This window comes from Neovison vison, chromosome 7, assembly GCF_020171115.1.
Source record: "Neovison vison isolate M4711 chromosome 7, ASM_NN_V1, whole genome shotgun sequence".
Taxonomy (NCBI): domain Eukaryota; kingdom Metazoa; phylum Chordata; class Mammalia; order Carnivora; family Mustelidae; genus Neogale; species Neogale vison.
This window is the reverse complement of record NC_058097.1, coordinates 153,686-175,617: the sequence shown is the minus strand read 5'-3', so window position 1 is coordinate 175,617 and position 21,932 is coordinate 153,686. Positions and strand designations below refer to the sequence as shown.

General features: G+C 56.9%; 1 protein-coding gene across 1 annotated transcript; it reads left to right on the top strand.

The window, feature by feature from the left end:
• Positions 1-792: 792 nt before the first annotated feature.
• LOC122914643 (tubulin beta-3 chain) lies at positions 793-15,121 on the top strand. The gene is made up of 7 exons (XM_044261254.1): positions 793-2,454; positions 3,848-3,969; positions 5,466-5,608; positions 5,683-5,793; positions 12,234-12,342; positions 12,868-12,978; positions 13,716-15,121. Exons 1-7 carry the CDS (start codon positions 1,505-1,507, stop codon positions 14,789-14,791), a joined length of 2,622 nt encoding a protein of 873 aa, XP_044117189.1. The 5' UTR covers positions 793-1,504; the 3' UTR covers positions 14,792-15,121.
• Positions 15,122-21,932: the final 6,811 nt, after the last annotated feature.

Genomic DNA, 21,932 nt, shown 5'->3' with positions numbered 1-21,932 from the left:
GTATCCACCAAAGATGGGACCAGAATAGACAGGAGACGCCCACTGGCGTCTGTGCACCAAAGACCACTCCACACAACCGCGAGGATGTCACGGAGGGGCCCCCGGGGCAGGCGGACCCCCAAGCTGTTCGGGGGCAATTAACAAAGTTTTCTGGATGGGTCTGGGTACTGCTTTCCTGGCCGTGTTTAGGTTGGGGCACCCACAAACCTGTGTATTCACAGTTCATGTACTTCGATGTGTGATGTTCTTCAGCGAGAAGCGCAAGGTGGAGGGGGGACAGCTTTGTCCGTGGGGTGATGCAGTTGTAAGCGATGATTCATGTTCGGGAGTGGGCTGCCTGGCCCTGGGGGTGGGGGGGCGGGTAGTGCGCTTGAACAGGAATGTCACACGCAGCCCGCCCTCCCAGCCCTGCCAAGCCCCGACCTCCTCCTGCCTCACGCTGTCTCCCCCTTCCACAAACCGTCTGGTTCCCCCTCCCACTTCCGCTCTCAGAGGAGGAACTCTGCGGTGAGAAAGTTCTAGGAGCGCCCTGGAGCGAGGCCAGAGCAGGTGCCCACAGGCCTGGGCTGTGCACCCCGTGGCTGCCTTTGAAGTGGTTTCTCTGCGGAGGAAGTGGGGGCTGTTGGTCACTAGGGCTGGTAGCTCTGTCCCTGCCCCTCCCCCGTGGGAGAAGGAGACAGAGCAAGAGCCCTCCCTCAGGGCTCCCGGGACTGGGTGGGAGTCCTAGGGATAGGGGCTGCCCTGAGTAAGCATCTCACATGGGGTAGGGAGTTCGGGCTTCAGGCGGGGTGAGCGGGGCGGGGGCGGGGGTCGACCGCCAATGACTGCTCCCAAGGCACACTGGCATCGGGTGGGTGGCCAGAGATCAGAGATGGCTCCAGGAGGCAGTGGAGTTTGCAGGGGACCTGGAGCAGATGTAGAGGAGGCCCCTGGGAGTGGCCCAGGTGAGAGGGGAGACGTCCCCCAGAGCCCCAGTCTTCGGTGTCGCCCTGGCTGCCCCTGGTGCCGCCTGGGGAATGCCGAGCGAGGGTGCTCTCCAACTGGGCGTCCAGGGTGCACGCCCGTCATGTGACCACCCTCAGGGGGAGGGGCTCCGGGGACTTGAAAGATGTGCAGAAAGGGTTCATTCTTTCTGGAACCTCAGCCCACCCCGGGCCTGGAGGAGCGGGAGGCCTGGCCAGCCACAACACAGCGAGCCGCCCAGAAACGTATGTCCGGACCTGAGCAACGGTGCCTCCACAGAGGAGGTGGGGAGGGCGGCTGAGGGTCTGGAGTCCAGAGAGACTAGAAGCTCGGTCTCGAGGGCTTGGGGTCCTGGCTGGGAAGCGACCACTCTGATGGGAGGCTGGTGTCTCTTCAGCGGGGTCATGGCCAAGTGGACCTGGGTACAGACGGAGAGGGTGAGTGTGAGGGCGGTCTGGGGGGGCACCAGCCCTGTTGGTGGGGCGATGCGCTGAGCGGTGCGCCTGCGAGTGAGGACCCCTTTCTGCTCCCCGGTGGGACTATGTCTGTGCAGGGCCCCCAGAGGAGGCTGCTAGGCTCCCTTAACTCCACCCCCCCAGCCACCCCTGCGCTCAGGCCGCCTACCAACCAGACGGGGCCCCAGTGCCTGGAGGTGTCCGTTCCCGACGGGCTCTTCCTCTGCCTGGGGCTGGTGAGTGTGCTGGAGAACGTGCTGGTGGTGGCCGCCATCGCCAAGAACCGCAACCTGCACTCGCCCATGTACTACTTCATCGGCTGCCTGGCCGCGTCCGACCTGCTGGTGAGCGTCAGCAACGTGCTGGAGACGGCCGTGCTGCCGCTGCTGGAGGCGGGCGCCCTGGCCGCCCCGGCCGCCGTGGTGCAGCAGCTGGACGGCGCCATCGACGTGCTCATGTGCGGCGCCGTGGTGTCCAGCCTCTGCTTCCTGGGCGCCATCGCTGTGGACCGCTACATCTCCATCTTCTACGCGCTGCGCTACCACAGCATCGTCACGCTGGCCCGCGCCTGGCGCGTCATCTCCGCCGTCTGGCTGGCCGGCGTGCTGGCCGGGGCGCTCTTCATCGCCTACGACAGCCACGTGGCCGTGCTGCTCTGCCTCGTCAGCTTCTTCGTGGCCATGCTGGTGCTCATGGTGGGGCTGTACGTGCACATGCTGGCCCGGGCCTGCCAGCACGCCCGCCGCATCGCCCGGCTGCACAAGAGGCAGCGCCCTGCCCGCCAGGGCTTCAGCCTCAAAGGCACCGCCACGCTCACGGTCCTGCTGGGCATCTTCTTCCTCTGCTGGGGCCCCTTCTTCCTGCACCTCTCGCTCATGGTCCTCTGCCCTCAACACCCCATTTGTGGTTGCGTCTTCAAGAATTTCCACCTCTTCCTCACCCTCATCATCTGCAACTCCATCGTCGACCCCCTCATCTATGCCTTCCGCAGTCAGGAGCTCCGAAAGACACTGCAGGAGGTGGTGCTGTGCTCCTGGTGAGGCTGGGGGCTGGCTGCGCTGCTGGGCAGAGGGCGGTGGCTGCGTCCCATGGCCTGTGCGAGCCTGAAGGGGCAGAAGAGATGATCTCCAGGGCTGTGGCCGCACGGACCCTCTGGGGCCCGAGAAAGGAAGGCAGGCCAGGCTCCAGGAGTGGCTGTGGACAGTGGAGGAGGCTGGAGACATGGTGAGGCCGCAGGTACTGGAGGCGGATCTCCGACTTCTGGACGCGTCTCTGCTGACTCTGGGAGCTCTCCACCTCCACCCAGGGACCAGGCAAGCTCTGCACACTCACCTCTGCTGCCCCTGCCTGCTGGGACGTGAAGCATCCGGGGGGGGGGTGGGGGGCTGGACGAGCACTCTTACCCCGGAGAGCCTCCACAAGAGGGGCTTCCTGACCAGCAAGAACTGGCCGCACAGGACCGCTGCAGGAAGCAGGGAGCTCCTGTTTGAGGCCAAGGGACCGTGTCTACAGTGGAGGGGGTGCTCATCTAAGGCTCAGGGGTGACCAGAGAGCCGGGGGCCCATCCGTGTCTGCTGCCTGTCCCCAGCGAACCGAGCCGGCCAACACCTGCTCTGGCCAGGGCAGAGGCTGTTGGCCTGAGTCAGAGACCAGTGTGCAGGCCCTCAGGGAAGCAGTCTGGTAATAAATGCTGTGCTTGATGCAGACTCCTGGCCCCCTGCCTTGCCTCTTTACAGAAAGTGCTTGAAGCTGGAGTGAGGAGGAAGGGGGAGAGGCGGGGTGGGGTTGTCGGGGAGAAGTGAATCCCAGAAACCAGCCAAGACCCCATGGCAGGCCTGCCCAGGTGAAGAGGCCACAGCCCCCAAGGACCCAGAGCGCTTGAGGCCTAACCAAGGGGAGAGTGTGGGGGCCCCAATCACACCCACCCTGGGCCTGGGTCTCAGCTTTCTCTCCATGGTGGAAACCCCAGCTCAGAGCAACTACAGTGAGAAACAGCAGCTGCCCTGGCCCAGTCACCTCCATGGGGACCCGACTCAGCACCGGGACCGTCCAGGCTGCCCTCAGTTGCAGCAGGGCATGACCACCATGACCCATGTGTGACCTCAACCTGAGCTCACCCCTCTCACACCCAGTCCTGCCGCCCCTCCTCCACGTCTGCCCACAGTTTAGAGTGTGCTGGGGGTTGGGGTCTACTCTCCCCCTGGACAGCCCCCAGGGGAAGTATTTGAGGCAAGGCCTCCCAGAGTGGGGTGAGGCTGTCCAGGGACTGTCCAAGTCCAAAGTCCCAAAGGGACTGGGCATCTGGGGTGAGTACGGTACTGGCAGCCCTGGGGTCTTCCCTCTGTTGCGAACCTGGGATTCTCACTGGGGAGCCCACCTGGTTTCCTCCACAGGTACTGAGCCTACAGCTGACCCCCTTCCTGATGCAGGTTCGGCAGTGGCAAGCGTGATGGTATTAGCCAATTTGAAGGCAGGGCTGGTAATGCCTCAAGCCTTCGGCAGCCGCTGGCAGCCACCCCCACTCTGCCCCAGCCAGGCCCCACCCCTGCTGGTAGCTTCAGCTCAAACTGCTGGCCTTGAGGACAGGCGCTGGTTCCTGGCAGGGCCAGTCTTTGCTGGGAGACAAGATAGTGAGTCAGCCTTGAACCTGGCACCAGAGTCCTCTGGGGATGGAGAGAGAGGTGGCCTGGCCCAACGCCATCACGCAGGAAGACGGGGCAGTGGGTAATGGGGCTTGGCCAACAGGGTGCTGCAAAGGTTCTTCCTTTGCTTGGAGGGGAGGCGCAGCCAATTTCGGGGAAGAGCCAAATGCTTACCAAGGACCCCCAAGTAGGGGACAGGGAGGGGCCCCAGGCAGCCGGAAGCCAACCACAGAAAGCCACATCATGGACACATTGTGGGGGAGGGGTGTCTCTCAAGAACAAAAGACCCATTTCTAGACTAGTCAAACTGGAGAGCTCAGGGTGGGGGGGAAAGGGGCTTATGCATGGCCACACCCTGTCAATGCACTCCTGAGCGCAGCCTCAACACAGGCACACCACAGGCCTGTCCAGCTGACTGCTTGTGGGACCTCCATGTGCTGTGACCGGACCCTTCCTAGAAGATTCTGATACTGAAATATCAGAAGGACCTTATTATAAGGTGGTTTCACTACAGTGTCTGACCCCGGTAGAATATTAAGCCAGCGGTGTCCTGCATGTGTAATGTAATGTCTGTACTGTGAGTCTAGTTCATACCCTCCTTTCTCTTCTGACCCATGGGCCCTCCTCCCCCCGCCCCCCATTCCGGGAATCCCCCATCTCGCCTTATGCACACTGTCTCCCCACTTAGCCTCTATCACCCTGTTGAGCTGGCCTCACTTGGACCAGGAGTCCAGGTGACACCAGGGCGTGAATCAGACAGAGATCACTACCCACCATCCCCACCCTGTCAGTCCCTTGCCTGGCTGGTGTCCTTTGGACAATTCCTGACAGCAGTGCTCACTGAGCAGCAGCTCCATACCAGGCACTGTGCCTGGCAGGGGCCCAAAGCAGCCCCACGGACCAGGTCCAATTGCAATCTCGTGGCAGATCCCCTGAGAGGGGAGGGGCAGGTGGCATTCCCCACTGCAGAGAAGGGCCTCGAAGCTCAGAGCTGCCATTGTAACCCACCGTCCTTCTGAGGCGGCGTTTCTGAGCCCTGCCCCAGGCTTTCTTCTGGAGGGTTCAGTGCCTGCTGCAGCCTTTTCCTGCCTCCCCCACCCCTAAGGGGTCCAGCAGAGCTCAAAGTACCTTGTTTGTCCCTTCATACCACAAGACAGGGAGCCGGGAGGCGTCCTTCTCGCTCTTTGGGGTGGGAACCTGGGGTTGGTCCCTGAACGGGTGTGGGGAAGAAAGGCCGTCTTTGCAAAGCCGTGGGTTGGGGCTGCCGCAGCGGTAGGACCCGAGAGGGCAGCCTGGGCGGGGTCCGAGAGCCAAGAGGGGCTTCTATTGTCCTCCCTGGAGCACGCCAGCCCCTCCCTTCAGTGTGCGGGGGGGGGGGGCAGACTCGCGCCCCGCCCCGCGGCAGGCCCCCCAGACCCCGGTGGCGGCGGGCGGAGACGGCGGGCGGGGCGCCGCAGCGCGCGGCCCAGCCGGACCGGGATGCGCGGTGCTGATGCTGCAGGGCCCGTGCGGCATTCTGCGGCGGCGTCCCCCGATTGGCCGCGCGCGGTGACGCCAGGCCGGCGCTGCGGGCGGGGCCCAGCCTATAAGAGCGGGCGGCGGGGGCGGCCGACCCTCCGCAGCCAGCCCCGGCCCGTCCGCGCGTGTCCCGCAGCCGCCCGCCACACGCACCGAGCATGAGGGAGATCGTGCACATCCAGGCCGGCCAGTGCGGCAACCAGATCGGGGCCAAGGTGAGGACGCGCGCCGCCCCCCACCCCCACCCCGGCCCCAGTCCCAGGCTCCCGGCCCGGACCCCGGCGCGCAGCCCGCCTCCCCACCCAGAGCCGGGGCCCCCGAGGGAGGGAAGCAGGGCGGCGCCGCACCCCGAGCCGCGCTTGCGACTTCGAAGCCAGAACAAAGGGACGAGCGGGGCCCGGCGGCCGGGGCACCGGGTTCCCTGCCCTGCCACGTCCACACCGTCTTCTTTCTGGCCCTGCCCGGGTTATCTCAGGCCTGCGGGAGCGCAGCGCACGTCGGCGGCTGAGCTCCGTCCACAGCGGCTGCAGCTGCGGGGACGGCCTGGGCGTGGCCCCTTTCTCTGGGGTCGCAATTCAGCCTTGAGCGAGATGGGTGGGGTGGGCAGGTTTGGGTGGGACGTCCCCTTCAAAGCCGAAAAATGATTCTGTCTGCCGTGCCCCTGCTTCCCCCAGGAACAGGATGTCCTCCACGCGGCCGAAGCCGCCCCCAGGCCCCCACCCTCGCTGTCCCCCTCCTCAGCTTCCTGACCCCACCCTATTCCTTTGTTGGAGGAGGGGTTGGGGCCAGACTCGGGGTGACCTTGGTCCAGAACTGGACTCTCCCTCAGCTCAGCCAAGCCTGGGCAAAAACCTCCGCCCTGTTTGGACAGCACCCGCCCAGGGACTGTGGAGTCTGGGGCTGGGATGTAGGAACAAAGCCCCGCTCCTGGGATGCAGAGCGGCATCAGCACCGGGCTCCTCCCCTCCATTGTTAGTCCACCTCGCAGATGTGGGAAGAGGAGGTGGTACAATCCTCGTTGGAACCTAGGAGACAGGTGTCACGTCCCCAAATTCAGGCAGACTGTTCCTTGCCCAAGGTCACACAGCCAGTGCCAGAGAGAGCCACGCCACCCTCAGACATCCAGCCCTGGGCTCAGGCTAGGTGGGTGGGGCCTGCTGCCCACGGGGCACCCCGCAGAACAAAACAGGGGAATGGGGGTGGCTTTGTCAGGACCAAGGCCAGGGACGCAGGGTGGGAGTGGTGCAGGGCGGGTTTCCCAAAGGAGGCAGTGGGAGGAGACAGGACTTGAAGGGGAAGGGGCCTCGGAAGGGGCTCCTCTGGAGGCTGTTGCTATAGAAACCAGGAAAGAACAAAAAGCTAATTAGGACCGGGATGGGGCAGCCTCGTGGCTGACATGTAAATTGCAACTTCTTGTGTAGGGTGGAGGGTGGGCACCGAGGAGACTCCCTAATCCCCCGAAGAAACAGCTGTGCCTGCCTCCAGGAGGGGGGCTGGGAGAGGGGGAAGCCTGGGGGATGGTGGTCTCAAATCAAATCAGGACTCCTGGGGCAGTCACTGACAGCTGCCCTGGCCAGGTGGGAGGGGTGGAGGACTCATTAATGTGGCCACAGGGGCCAGGCCTGCCCTGAACATCTGCTCCTTGGAGGGCCAGGGGTCACTGGGGGGAGGGCGGGCAGCCCTGAGTTCTGCCTGAGCTTGGGGGAGTGGTGATCTGGTTATACACCCTTCCTCTGTATGGCTGGGACAGATGCACACCAACGAAAGGCAAGTCCACACCTGGAGCTGTAACTGGGGTGGGGGAGGGTACAGGGGTGGCAGGAGGGGAGGGAGGAGGGCAGTCAGTAGCCTGAGTGCTGGACAAGTGTCCTTGGCTGAGGTTTTTTCCTACTTCTTAGAGGTGTGGCCTCCTGGGTTTGCCCATTATTTTTTATTCTTTTTGGGTTGATTTTCTTACTTTATGTTGTTTTAAAAATTAGTATCTGATCCTTTCTAGCAATTCAAACCAGAGAGAGGTGGATTTTGGGGGGAGAGGAATTGTTTCTTTCCTTTCACCACTGCCTTTTTTGGAGACCCGTGACAGCAGTTGAGCTGTTTCCTTCTGGCCTCCTTGTCCTCCCAAGTCTCCAGAGACCAAACTCAAAGAAAGTTCTCCAAGCCCCTGTGCCAGGCCCCGTGGGTAACGTGCGGGCCCAGCAGATGCTGCCATCTGCCCTGTGGACAGGCTGTTCATTGGCCATTTCTGTTTTCTGATCCCATCGTGGCTGTGGGCTCCCTGGTGAGGGGAGCAGGCAAACTTTTCCTTCTCAGCACCAACTGCAGCTGACGTGGGCGGGCAGGGGCGGCTTCTCTCCTGTCTGCCCCTCCGGGAGTGGAGCCTGGCCTGGGCCCAGCCCCTGCTCTAGGGAGGGGTCTGGCTGTGGGGGACCGAGAGAGGTCAGGGAGACTGGGGCCGGGAGAGAGGTCACCTCCCCTGAGCGGTAGCTCGCTGGCATTACCCTCTTGACAGTGGACCTCTGAGTTCTGAGCACGGTGCCTGGTGTCAGACCCATCACCTCACTGAGATGCAGTGACAGAGGGGATCGCCCTTCCCCCATGGGTCGCCACGGGAAGCTGAGGCACCGCCCAGGAGGGATAGGGCAGGGCTGGACTCTAGGTCAGCTCGGATCCATTAGGATGGGCGAGGACTCCCCCCCCCCCCCAGCACCCACACCGTCGCCACAAAACAGGCAGATGAATCCGGGGACCTCATCCTTCTCTGGGATGCAGGGCCATCCGGGAGCCTTTGTCTGGGTCCCCTTCTCTCGGCCGCTGGGCGGAGCTTCAGAAGGGCGGGCCCTGGCTCTGACCGCCAATGTGGGGAGGGATTTCCTGGTTTCCTTGAACCCGCCTCCTAAATGGGTCAGTGTTAGCGCTCGCGGTGCTCCGGCCGGGGAGAGGCTTCGAGATCCTGGAAGGGTCTGACGCCTGCCGGTGAATCTGCAAGTACTCCCTCCGCGGAGCCGCTGCCCTCCCCCGGCTTGCCCAGGCCGACGCCTCCCCGGTCCCAGAGCTAGGACGCCGCAAAGGATCAGCACCACGGACAGCGCCAAGGGCGCGGCGCTGCGGGGGGGGGGGGGTGGGGTTCACCTAGGAGCCCAGGTCTCCGCGCCATGTGGCCCTTTTCTCAACTGTAGTGATGGTCATAATTATTTCTTACTTAATTTACAAAATCGTATTTTGTTATTGATTAAATATTACATAATATTTTTACTAATACGATACTTATTTCAAATCACATTTTTGTTAGTTTTAACTTCAAAAACAATTAATATATTCTTCTAAAAAGTTGAAACATTGCAGATAAAGCCAAAGTGCCCATTTAGCTACCTCATGCCCCTAGGTCCTGCTCTCCTGGGGGACAATTTTGTTTTCCATTCTTCCAGCCTGTTTTCTGTGCATGTGCACCTATGTATATCTTTGTAGAAAAACAGCATCTTTTTGAGGGCCCCTTTTTTACTTTATCATTATGCAATGTGCCTTTCCCTTAAGGGTGTGTCTCAGAGATGTGTTCCTATCAGTGATGATATTTTATTGCACCACAGTGTCCCAAAATATATTGATTTTTTTTTTTTAGTATACTGGCTTTTTATTTTTATTTTATTTTTAAAAGATTTTATTTATTTATTTGACAGACAGAGATCACAAGTAGGCAGAGAGGCAGGCAGAGGGAGATGGGGAGGAAGCAGGCTCCCGCCGAGCAGAGAGCCCCATGCGGCGCTCAATTCAAGCACCTCGATCCATGATCGAGGGATCATGACCTGAGCTGAGGGCAGAAATTTAACCCAATGAGCCACCCAGGCACCCCAGTATATTGGCTTTTTAAAACTTTCATTTTTATTTGCTATCTGTGCATATGGTGTTACAGATTTAAATAACATCTAACCTTCTAACTCGATGAAGCCACCATTTGCTGAATGCATCAGGCCTTGTGCTAAGCCCTTAATGAGGGTATTATTATTGTGTCCACTTTACAGATGGGAAAACTGAGGTCCCAGGAGAGGGAGCCAGTGGTCCACCCTGACAGTGCTGGGTTCTAGCCCATCACCTCCTGGAAGACCATGATTTCCAGAGATGCATTTCCAATAACTCTCTGCAGTTGTACTGGTCGGACGGTGCCCAGCTCACTCCCTCCCGGTCTGCTGCAGGGCTGTGATGTCCCTGAAACCAGAAGTCTGGGGTGTCTGAGAGATCTGGGGATCAAAGCTCTGGCTCCTGCCTTCATGCAGGCCTCAGGCTGAGGGGGGCCAAGGAGATCCACGCAGTGGTCGGCAGCTCGGATCAGGCCCCAAATGCCTCAGTAACATTTTTGTGTGTTTTTTTTTTTTTTCTAATTACAAAATTAAAAAAAAAAATTTTTTTAAGATTTTATTTATTTATTTGACAGAGAGAGATCACAAGTAGGCAGAGAGGCAGGCAGAGAGAGCGAGGAGGAAGCAGGCCGCCCGCTGAGCAGAGAGCCTGATGCGGGGCTTGATCCCAGGAACCTGAGATCATGACCTGAGCCAAAGTCAGAGACTTTAACGCACTGAGCCACCCAGGCACCCTGCTGCATGTTTTATAATAATGGTAACACTGTCTGTGATGATCAGAATTTAATAATTTATTTATTTAAAAAAATTTTTCTTTAGGGGCACCTGGGTGGCTCAGTGGGTTAAAGCCTTTGCCTTCGGCTCAGGTCATGATCCCAGCGTCCTGGGATCGAGTCCCACATCAGGCTCTCTGTTCAGTGGGGAGCCTGCTTCCTCCTCGCTCTCTCTGCCTGCCTCTCTGCCTACTTGTGATCTCTCTCTGTCAAATAAATAAATAAAATCTTTAAAAAAATTTAAAAAATATTTCTTTAAATATATCTCTTAAGGGGTGCCTGGGTGGCTCAGTGGGTTAAGCCGCTGCCTTTGGCTCGGGTCATGATCTCAGGGTCCTGGGATCGAGTCCCACATCGGGTTCTCTGCTCAGCAGGGAGCCTGCTTCCCTCTCTCTCTCTCTCTCTGCCTGCCTCTCTGTCTACTTGTGATCCTCTCTGTCAAATAAATAAATAAAATCTTTAAAAAAAATATTTCTCTTAAAAAATATTTCTTGAAAAATATTTCATTTGAAAGAGAGAGAGTGAATGAGAGCACTAGCAGGCGGAAAGTTCAGAGACAGAGGGAGAAGCAGACTCCCCGATGAGCAGGGAGCCCAATGAGGGGCTCAATCCCAGGACCTGGGATCAAGACCGGAGCCGAAGGCAAACACTTAAGTGACTGAATCACCCAGGCATCCCTAATTATCAGAGTTTTTAAAAATATTTTCTAACTAATCTTTTGTTGTTTATAAACTAACATGGGACAATTCCAAAAGAGCCAAAGGATATATAGTGAGAAGAACTTGCCCCTAACCCAGACCCACATTCCCAAGCCCAGGTCCCTAGAGCGGATACCTCTGGGCCTGTTAGACGTCTATATAGAGATAAACATGCGCAGACTGGGTTCTAACTGCATTTCTCACTGAGCTGTCTTTTATGGGCACATGACTCCCATGTAAGGGTCTGTTACTTCTCCAGGCCTTCATACCATTCATCTTCTGAAAGTCACTCCAACCCTGAGGAGCAAAGGGGAGGGGCCCTGGGAAGTCACACCGTGTGTGACTAATGACCCTCTCTTCATGGGCCCACTGTGTTCCACATGGCTTGGAAATGTCCTTGGGGTGAGGGCCAAGCTCTGTGCAACCTTCCCTTCACCCAGGGGATGTGACTTTGTGTGCTGACATATATGAGCCCATTCACATGCTTTGCACGATTAACTGGCTTTATTCCCACAAAGACATTTTCCCCATCAGGCCTATGAACAGATGAGGACCCTGAGGCACAGAGAGTCTAAAGGACCTGCCCAGGGTCACACGGCTGGGAAAAAGTGGCACAGGTCCTGAATGTGGGCCCTGCTCTGTGCTTTTATGCCCTGGGAGCAGATTTTGAGAAGCACTATGCTCAAGGGGGAGAGGGTGGGTGGCAGCAGGCAGTGGCCAGAGTGAACCCTGGGAGCTTGGGCTGGGCCAGCTCTTCGCAGACAGGCCGGGAGAACCAGGCAAGTCATTCCCTATTCAGGTCCCCTGTGGTTCCCGCTGGCTGAGGCTGACGATGTGCCAGACCCTGTCTCTGAGCATCCTTTGCCCGGACACTAAGGGGCCACGTGTATCCCGGACTCTGTCTCTGTCAGTTACTGTAGGCAGCTCTTTGCCTTCTCTGTGCCGTGGTTCCTTTGTCTGGAAAGGGAGGATAAAGAAAACCACCCCGAGAGGTTGTTGACTACCAATGCCTCATGGAGGAATGGACTGAGCCGGGCTTCTGGTTAGCGAGTGCAGAGCTGAGTCTGAGGGGCCTGGGTCTGTGTCTGCTGAGCCCTGAACCTCTCTGGGGGTGCCAGGCACCGTGGACATACAGGCAGTCCATGTTCATGTCTGCTGGGATTGTTTTCTGACAGGTGACCAAATTTGGGGCTCTTCTCTGAAGTCACTCAAAGGGGCCAGTGCAAGCTTTGAGTCCAGGCCCCTAATTTAACAGACATGGCTGAGGCTCTGGCAGGGAAAGGGCCTGGTGGGGGTCATAAGCACCTGCCGACCCTTCCTCTCCCCCCTGCAGTTCTGGGAGGTCATCAGTGACGAGCACGGGATAGACCCCAGCGGCAACTATGTGGGGGACTCGGACCTCCAGCTGGAGCGCATCAGCGTCTACTACAACGAGGCCTCTTGTGAGCACCCCTGCCCCTGTGCTTGGTCTGGGAGGGTGGGGGGAGGGCGCTGGGACGGCGGATCTCAGCATCTCTGCCCCCCCTATCGGTGGTTTGGCAAGTATGACCCAAGACTCACAAAACAAACATGGGGAGCCCTAGAAACTGCCACCATAGTGAGGTTCAAATATCTGGGACCCTCCCTTGACACTTGCATAGTCTAGGGGATGGACAGGGCTGGGCAGGGTCCTAGAGGCTCCTCAGAAGTCCATGGGAGAGTCCAGCAGGGGCCACTTGGCTGCTGGCGTAAGATGATGTCCATAGTGAACCGGAGAAATATTAACCTGCCCCTGTCAGTGTAGTTCGCAGTCCTGGGTGGCTGGTGTTGACCCAGATCCCAACTTCACACATGGTTCCAGCCTCTCTGACCCCGGAGTCTGAGCACCTATGGGGACAGCCTGACTCTGGCAGGCCAGGGCAGGATTTAGAGGTCAGGAGGAGCCCCTGACCCTCTGTGACCCACATAACCCACCCCTTTCCCCTCAGCTCATAAGTATGTGCCTCGGGCCATTCTGGTGGACCTTGAGCCCGGCACCATGGACAGCGTCCGGTCTGGTGCCTTTGGACATCTTTTCAGGCCTGACAACTTCATCTTCGGTAAGTTTCCCTTGTCTCACACTCTGATGCAGACCAATAAGGCAACACAGGCAAATAAGATCAGCAGAAACAACAGGGCAGAGTCACCCCTGAGCAGGACAGAACTGACCTTCCCATTTTGCATTTGGCAGCAGCGGGACAGAGAAAGGGTTCTGCATGGGGAATAGAAACCACTTGGTGTTTCAAGCAGGATGATGGGTGAGACAGAGAGCTCGGTTTATAGGACCACCACAGAGCTAGCAGACGGGCATCGGGGTCCAGAGGACTCAAGTTCACGGGCATGAAGCATTGCTTTGATCCGGAGGGCCTCACCCCAGTTCTGTCTTCTGAAGCTCAGCACCCCAATTGATGGGCACCAATCCACACTAGACCCTATGCTGCAAGGGATTCTGGGGTTCTGGGGGCTCTAGCTGATGCTTGCAGCATGGCCAACCAAAGGCTGGAGGGGAGGACTGAACGACTCACCCAGAACCTCCCCCCCAGGGAGGCAAAGCAGGTTCTCAATTCTTGTCTAGAGCCCTGGTACCTTAGGACACCAGGCAGTGGGGTCCCCAACACGCATCATGGTGGGCGTGGAGGGCCATGGAGGGAGTGAGGAGATGTGGGCACCCCCACTTCCCAGACAGGAAGCAGACACAGAGATTCCATGGTTGCTCTCTGGGATGGGCTGCTCAATTGGCTGCTGTAGGTCTAACGAGTCTGTGTCACCCTCCTGCCACCACCCCCGGCCCCCACAGGTCAGAGCGGAGCCGGCAACAACTGGGCCAAGGGGCACTACACGGAGGGCGCCGAGCTGGTGGACTCCGTCCTGGACGTGGTGCGGAAGGAGTGTGAGAATTGCGACTGCCTGCAGGGCTTCCAGCTGACCCACTCGCTGGGCGGGGGTACAGGCTCGGGCATGGGCACCCTCCTCATCAGCAAGGTCCGGGAGGAGTACCCGGACCGCATCATGAACACCTTCAGCGTGGTGCCGTCGCCCAAGGTGTCGGACACGGTGGTGGAGCCCTACAATGCCACGCTGTCCATCCACCAGCTGGTGGAGAACACGGACGAGACCTACTGCATCGACAACGAGGCCCTGTATGACATCTGCTTCCGCACCCTCAAGCTGGCCACGCCCACCTACGGCGACCTCAACCACCTGGTGTCGGCCACCATGAGCGGCGTCACCACCTCCCTCCGCTTCCCCGGCCAGCTCAACGCCGACCTGCGCAAGCTGGCTGTGAACATGGTGCCCTTCCCCCGCCTGCACTTCTTCATGCCGGGCTTCGCGCCGCTCACCGCCCGCGGCAGCCAGCAGTACCGGGCTCTGACGGTGCCTGAGCTCACCCAGCAGATGTTCGACGCCAAGAACATGATGGCCGCCTGCGACCCCCGCCACGGCCGCTACCTGACCGTGGCCACCGTCTTCCGCGGCCGCATGTCCATGAAAGAGGTGGACGAGCAGATGCTGGCCATCCAGAGCAAGAACAGCAGCTACTTCGTGGAGTGGATCCCCAATAACGTGAAGGTGGCCGTGTGCGACATCCCGCCCCGGGGGCTCAAGATGTCCTCCACCTTCATCGGCAACAGCACGGCCATCCAGGAGCTGTTCAAGCGCATCTCGGAGCAGTTCACGGCCATGTTCCGGCGCAAGGCCTTCCTGCACTGGTACACGGGCGAGGGCATGGACGAGATGGAGTTCACCGAGGCCGAGAGCAACATGAACGACCTGGTGTCCGAGTACCAGCAGTACCAGGACGCCACCGCCGAGGAGGAGGGCGAGATGTACGAAGACGACGAGGAGGAGTCTGAGGCTCAGGGCCCCAAGTGAGGCGGCTAGAGGGCCGGAGCCAGGCTGCGGCTGTGGCCCCAGAGGCCTGACCCCAGAGCCGTGTCGCCATTAACACCACCCCAGCCTCGCCCCCGCCAGCTCCGGCCGCGGCACCCTAGGGCTCCCAGTATTTACCGCATCCCCAGCCCACGTGAGTCCCGTCTTCGCACCATAGGGCAGGTCCACTCCTGTGTCTGCTTTACTGTCAGCTCCAGGCCTGTTTATGGTTCGTTTGGTTTTCTTTTCTTTTTTCTTTCTTTTTTTTTTTAACTGGATTGTGTTTTTATTTTGGGGCGGGGGGATACTTAATAAATTTATTGCTGTCAGATATCCCTGCCTGGTGCTGGAGATTTTTTTTTATTCTAGAAAGTTGGGTCCCACGGTGGGGGGAGGGGCTGACAGGAAGGCCCAGGGCAGGGAAGGGCCGTTGTCTCCCCAGGCCGCTGGCTGGGGCCGGCCTGTGCGGAGAGCCTGTAGGTTCTGGAGGCTCCGCAGCTGGGAGCTTCCAGAGGCAGAGTCCTGGAGATGGGCCACGTGCTGCCGAAGCCTCACCCCAGAGCTGAGCAGCTCGCCCTCCACTTGAGAGCGCTCCCTCGTCTCCCACGGGGAGGCCCACGCTCCAGAGCTTTCCTCTGGCGGGCCGCCAGACGCCCGAACCGGAGGTGGGGAGGGAGGACGTTGAACACTCCGCAGAAAAGTGTGGTATGTTGGAGAGTTCAGTCTTGGGCCCTTGGGAAGAGGTTGGTGGGGGTCAGTGAGCTGTGGCCACTGTACCCAGGCGTCACCCCCACTCCCACTCTCCTGGAGGGGAGCCCTGTGCTGGCCTCATGCGCCCCCTGGTGGCGATTCTGTGTCCGACGGCACCGGCGCCCGGAAGGGGCCCACCACAGACCCAGCTCTGGCTGCATTGGCCTTCCCACACCCAGTCCCTGGAAGCCAGGGGTTTCCTCCAGCCTAGCTCCACCTGGGACGTCAAAGCGGCTTCAGTGCCGGTGGCACACTGGTGCCTGGCCCCTCTTTGCAGAAGAAGGAAAGCCAAGGAGACCATTGGCTTTGAGGCAGGCTAGGAAACTGAAGCCCCCAACGGGGTGCAAGTCTTGGGCTCTCGTCCTGACACAGGCTGGGCCTCTGGGGTCCCCGAGTAGTGGAGAAGCACATTCTAAAGGCCAACACTCTGGGGGCCTGCTGTGTGCCTGGCCACACTTGCTCGCTACCCCCAGAACAGTGTCCCCCCACCCCACCCATGCACTGGCCAGGCCACAGTGTCTGTGACAGACATGGCCATATGGGGATGGGGATCTGTGCGCAGCTCTGGGCCACCGCATCTGGGTCCTCACCGCCTAAGAAGCGGCAGAAGTGCCTGAGTCTCGCCCCCCAAGGCCTCACTGGGCTGCTGTCCTCCACACGGTGGCGGGCAGGGGTGTCCACCACGCAGGCTCTCAAGGCTTCCGGGCCCCAGAAGAGTTGAGACACCTGCTCAGTGTTGACAAAATTCTGTCTGGCCCGTGACACTCACACATGCTGCTCCTGGGCCCCAGGTCTTCTGTCTTCCCGGGCCTTCTTCTGAGAGCTCAACACACACAGCTCGCTTAACCCTCATGATGATGCTATGAGATGCGCGTCTTTCAGGCTGAGAAATGGAGGCTCAGAGAAGGGGCGGTGTTAGTCAGCTGGCGAGTGGCACAGCCGAGTGTCCAGCCCTATTCATGGGGCCAGAAATGGCCAAGAAGCGTACTTCCCTCCTGACCGCTGACCCCCCAGCACAGCTCAGATGAGCCTGGCCTCCCTGGGCCACCCTGCACTGGTGGAGTTGGTTTTCAGGCCGGTCCACTCACTTCTCCTCCCAAGGCCCACAGCCCAACTTAATACAAGTGTGCGGTGTGCATTTTGGTGGGGATCATGTTGATGGCGATGTGAGGAGGTAAAGGGGTGGGAGCCCAGCATTTCCAGACCCCAGCCCATCCCTGCTGCCCCCCAGAGTTCTTCTGTATCAGGGGTTTCAAGCTTTCTTTCCCAGCCTACCCCCTCTCTGCCAGCTGGTTTTCCCTCATGAACCTCCAGCTGTACTTTCTTCTCTTTTTTTTTTTTTTTTTAAGGTTTTTATCTATTTATTTGACAGACAGTGAGAGAGGGTGCATGATCGGGGGAGGGGCAGGAGAGGGGGAAGAGCAGGGAGCCCCACATAGGACTCCGGGATCACGACCTGAGGGATGGCAGTCGCTTGATAGACTGAGCCACCCAGCTCCACCGCCGCCCCAGCTGTACCTTCTTCTGAGGAGGAACTTAGGTCTCTGCTGTTTTCCACCAGTCAGTTGTCATTCCCTCCATCTTGAACACCGGACACTGGACATCGGAGGGGCTGACCCAAATCAGCCCTGTGCATTACAGGGGTTCCTGACCCACAACAGCCCTAAGCTTAATGAAATGGCAGCTGCTTTATGCCATTGAATTTCGGAGTGGTTTTTGTTAAGCAACAGCTAAAAATAGAAACACATGTGGGGAGTGGCTAGAACAGCATGTGGCCCATAGTAAAGGCCATGAATGTCTGCTCTTAAACGGATCCATTCATGTTAGCCAAAGAAGTTTGTTTGCAGAGATGCAGGGCAGGAGGGGGTGGGAGAGGCTACTCCCCACCTTGAGTGGGTGGCTGCTCAGGCTTGCTTGAACCTTCGAACAGGGCTCTGCTCAGCCCAGCACCATCCAGCGTGGGCTGCACGTCCGGCTGGCATTCAGGACCGCGGCTTCATTGGCTGGTTCACCCCCAGCTCTACCTGCACTTCAGCCTAGGTGAAGGGTCGGCGGTGTCCAGACCTGGGCACACTCCCAGCCTTCTTCCGCCCTGCCTGACCCTCTGCCTGGTCCCCTGCAGGCAGTGCTCAGGGTTTAGGAGACGACTTCATGCCCGGGTAGGGCTGCCAGAGCAAATACACGGTGCCCAGGTAAATAGAAGTTCGGAGAAAGGACAAATGACATTCCACTTGGGGACATGATCATAGGAAGCGATCATACCTCCACTGCTAGACCCAGCAATCCTAGCCTAGGGACCCCAGCGAGTCTGAAGCTGAGCCTTTCCTGGGAGAGCACGCCTGGTGGTCTCAAGCTCTTCCCCCGCTTGCTCGCTCCTTATATGGCCCTAGGAAGCAGGCACTTACAGATGAAGAAACTGAGGCAGGAGGCAAGTGAAACTGCCCCCAGGTTGTCCAGCTGCCAGTGGCAGGGCTACAGTTTGAATGGAACAGGCCGGGGCTGAATCGTCACCCTTCCTCCACCCCTTGGGGTTTTGAGTTTGAGCCCCACGCCAGGGGTAGAGGTTACTAAAACAAACAAACTTTTTAAAAAGATGCTCAATGTTACTAATCACCAGGGAAACGCAAATCAAAATCACAATGAAATACCATTTCACACCTGTTAGGATGGCTGTTGCCAGAAAAATGAAAGACAATAAGTGTTGGTTATGATGTTGAGAGACTGGAACCTTTGACCTTTGTCTATGGGAATGCAAAATGTGCAGCTACTATGAAAACAGTATGGAGGTTACTCAAAAGCTTGAAACTAGAGCTATTATATGATCCAACAATCCCCCTTAAATAATTGACATCAGGGATGCCTGGGGGGCTCTGTTGGTCAAGCGTCTCTGCCTTTGACTCAGTTCATGATCCTGGCACCCTGGGATCGAGTCCCTCCCTGGTCAGGCTCCTTGCTCAGCGGGGAGTCTGCTTCTCCCTCTCCCTCTGCCTGCTGCTCCCCTGCTTGTGCTCTCTTTCTGTCAAATAAATACATAAAATCTTTAAAAAATAATAAGAAATAAAATAATTGACATCAGGATTTCAAAGAGATATTAACACTCCCATGCTCTTTGCAGCACTATTTACAATAGCCGAGTTTTGGAAACAAACCAAATGTGTGTTGACAGATGAATGGATAAAGGCTCATTGGTATATACAGTGGGTTGCTCTCAGCCTTACGACAGAAGGAAATCCCACACACATGGATAAACGTTAAGGACATGGTGCTAGTGAAATAAGTCAGATTCAGAAAGACAAACGCTGCATGATCCCATTCGTGTGAGTTATCCAGAACAGTCAGACTCCTAGAAGCAAAGAGCAGGATGGTGGTTTCTAGGAACAGGAGGCAGGGAGGAAGTGCTAATCAACTAGTACCATTTCAATTATGCAGGATGAATAAGTTCTAGAGACCTACCATACAAAATTGTGTCTATAGTTAGCAATGCTATATGGTATACTTAAAAATCTGTTAAGAGTGTAGATCTCATGATAAATGTGTCCTTACCACAATAAAATAAAGTTTTTAAAGATTTTATTTATTTATTTGAGAGAGAGCACAAGCAGAGGGGAGAGGGAAAAGCAGGCTCCCTGATGAGCAGGGAGCCCGACGTGGGGCTTGATCCTGGAACCCTGGGATCATGACCTGAGCCAAAGGCAGATGCTTAAACCACTAAACCACCCAGGTGCCCTAGTAAAATAAAATTTAAAATTAAAAAAAAAATAATGTCACTACTCTGTTCAAAATCCTCCAGTAGAGAGATTGATGACATCAAATGTCTGTGAGGATGCGGAGGGACCACAATGTTCATGCCAGTGGGAATGTGAGACAGCACAATGACCATGGGAGAAAGCTTTCCGGATCCTTAGAGGTTAAACACACTCTTACCATATAATCCAGCTGTTCCACTCCTAAGTATTTACCAAGGAGAAATTAAAGTGTATTTCTACACAGAATTATACACAAATGTTTATAGCAGCTCTCTTTGTAATAGAAAACACTGAAAACTGCAGTGACGTTCATCAGCATGTGAATGGATAAACCAGCTGAGGTCTGTCCACACCATGGAATCCTACTTGGCAATGAGAATAAGCTGACACCTGACACCTGCTACAAAAGGAGTCTCAGAATATTATTCTGAATAAAAGAAGCCAAACTAAAGAAGAGTGTATACAATAAGATCCCATCTCTAGAAAATTCTGGAATGCAGTACAACGCACTGACCCCAAAGAGGTCTGTGGTTGCCTGGGGCTGGAGTTGGGAACAGGGAGGGAGGATTGCAGAAGGGCACAGGGAAACATTTGGGGATGATGGCTAGGTTGACAATCTTTGTCAGTTTCTCAGGTGTATGCACATGTCAAAACTTATTAGGTTGTACACTTACACATGTGTGGTTCACTGTATCTCCATTAGACTTCACTAAATCTTCCAGTGGCTCCATCTTGCCACAGATCAAAGCCAATGCGCTGGGGCGCTTGGTGGCTCCCTGAGTTAAGCCTCTGCCTTCGGCTCAGGTCATGATCTCAGCGTCCTGGGATCGAGCCCCACATCGGGCTCTCTGCTCTGCAGGGAGCCTGCTTCTTCCTCTCTCTCTGCCTGCCTCTGCCTACTTGTGATTTCTGTCAAATAAATAAATAAATCTTAAAAAAAAAAAAAGACAATGTGTTTACAAACACTACAGCTTTGCCTCTCACTTCATCTTTAACCAGCCTTCCGCTTTTACTAAACTCTGGCCACATTGGCCTGCTTTCTGTTCCTTAAGGGTCTCACACTCATGGTTTCCCTCTGGACGCTTTCCCACAGCTCTACTGTCGTTCTCATCTTCTTACCCTTTGGGTCTCAGCCCGAGCCTGGTGTCCTCCTCCCCTGTACTTGCCCATGACCTTGTCACCCTGTTTCTTTCTTTCTTTCTTTCTTAGTGCTCATCACATCTCTTATTAACTTCCGTCTTTGTGTACCATCTGTGTAGCTCCTCAAGGGCTGGGCCCTTATCTGTCTTCTCACCACTGTGTCCTGGGGCAGCAGATACTGGCTCGGTTTAGCGGTTGGTGCTAACACACATCTGGGGAGTGGGACATCTGCCAGGTGAAACCTTTTACCTCTCAGGGTGGGTTCACCCAGGGATTTATCCCTTCCTTAGTCCTTGTATCTGTGCAGGCACTGTTCTAGGCAAGAAACAGTGAAGAGAGGAAACAGAAGTCCTATGCGAGCCCTTGGTTTCTGGTGGGGAGACGGGTGGTGGTGGAGACAGACAAGGAGTAGGACTGTGTGGGGAGGAGGACATCAGACAGTGGTGAGGTCTAGGAGGGAAACACAGCAGGGCCATAGCCGGCTGGGAAGCACTAATAGTACCGGCTACATCAGACACCGGCTTCTCCAACATCCCCCAACCCATCTTCCACTGAGCCTTCCCCGAACCTGACCGTGCCTCAGTTTCCTCCTCTGTAAAATGGGATAGAATGATGGCCCATCCCTTCCTCACCAGCTGTGAATACCACACAGGGTCATGCAGGTGAGGCCCAGCAGCTGCTGTCTGCACAGTGATTCCCTCTTCCCTTTCTTTCCCCTCAACCACTGGGCTTTTACTTTTTTTTTCTTTTTTCTTTTTTTTAAAAAAGATTTTATTTATTTATCAGACAGAGATCACAAGTCGGCAGAGAGGCAGGCAAAGGAAAAAAAAAGGGGGGAGGAAGCTGGCTCCCTGCCCAGCAGAAAGCCTGATGCGGGGTTGGATTCTTTCTTTTTTTTTTTTTTTAAGATTTTATTTATTTATTTGTCAGAGAGAGAGGAGCGAGAGTGAGCACAGGCAGACAGAGAAGCAGGCCGAGGCAGAGGGAGAAGCAGGCCGAGGCAGAGGGAGAAGCAGGCTCCCTGCCAAGCAAGGAGCCCGATGTGGGCCAGGACGCTGGGATCATGACCTGAGCCAAAGGCAGCCGCTTAACCCACTGAGCCACCCAGGTGCCCCACCATTGGGCTTTTTAAAAATAAATTAAATATCACTGTTCCCCTCCCCCCTTTTAAAAATATTGTGTTTATTTTACTTGAGAGAGAGACACACACACACGGAGAGAGGGCAAGCAGGGGGAACAACACAGGCCGAGGGAGAAGCAAGCCCCCACTGAGTGGGGAGCTGACGCAGGACTCCATCCCAGGACCCCGAGATCACGACCAGAGCCCAAGGCTGACGCTCAACCCACTGAGCCACCCAGACATCCCAGCCGTTTTTCCCCTTAAGTGTTGTGGTTTCTACTAGAACACGGCTTCTGTGATTACAGAAAACATGGAAAATGTGGTATCCGCCATGCCGTCCTGAACAGGCGGGAGGAAGCGTCACCCATTTCCCGGAGCCGGACGCGGA

Bases quoted from the DNA above. Each gene is read 5' to 3' on its own strand.
- LOC122914643 (XM_044261254.1), top strand. From the start codon at position 1,505: ATGTCTGTGCAGGGCCCCCAGAGGAGGCTGCTAGGCTCCCTTAACTCC. The intron at 2,455-3,847 runs GTGAGGCTGGGG...TTCCTGATGCAG, and splicing joins GAGGTGGTGCTGTGCTCCTG to GTTCGGCAGTGGCAAGCGTG. The intron at 12,979-13,715 runs GTAAGTTTCCCT...CGGCCCCCACAG, and splicing joins GCCTGACAACTTCATCTTCG to GTCAGAGCGGAGCCGGCAAC.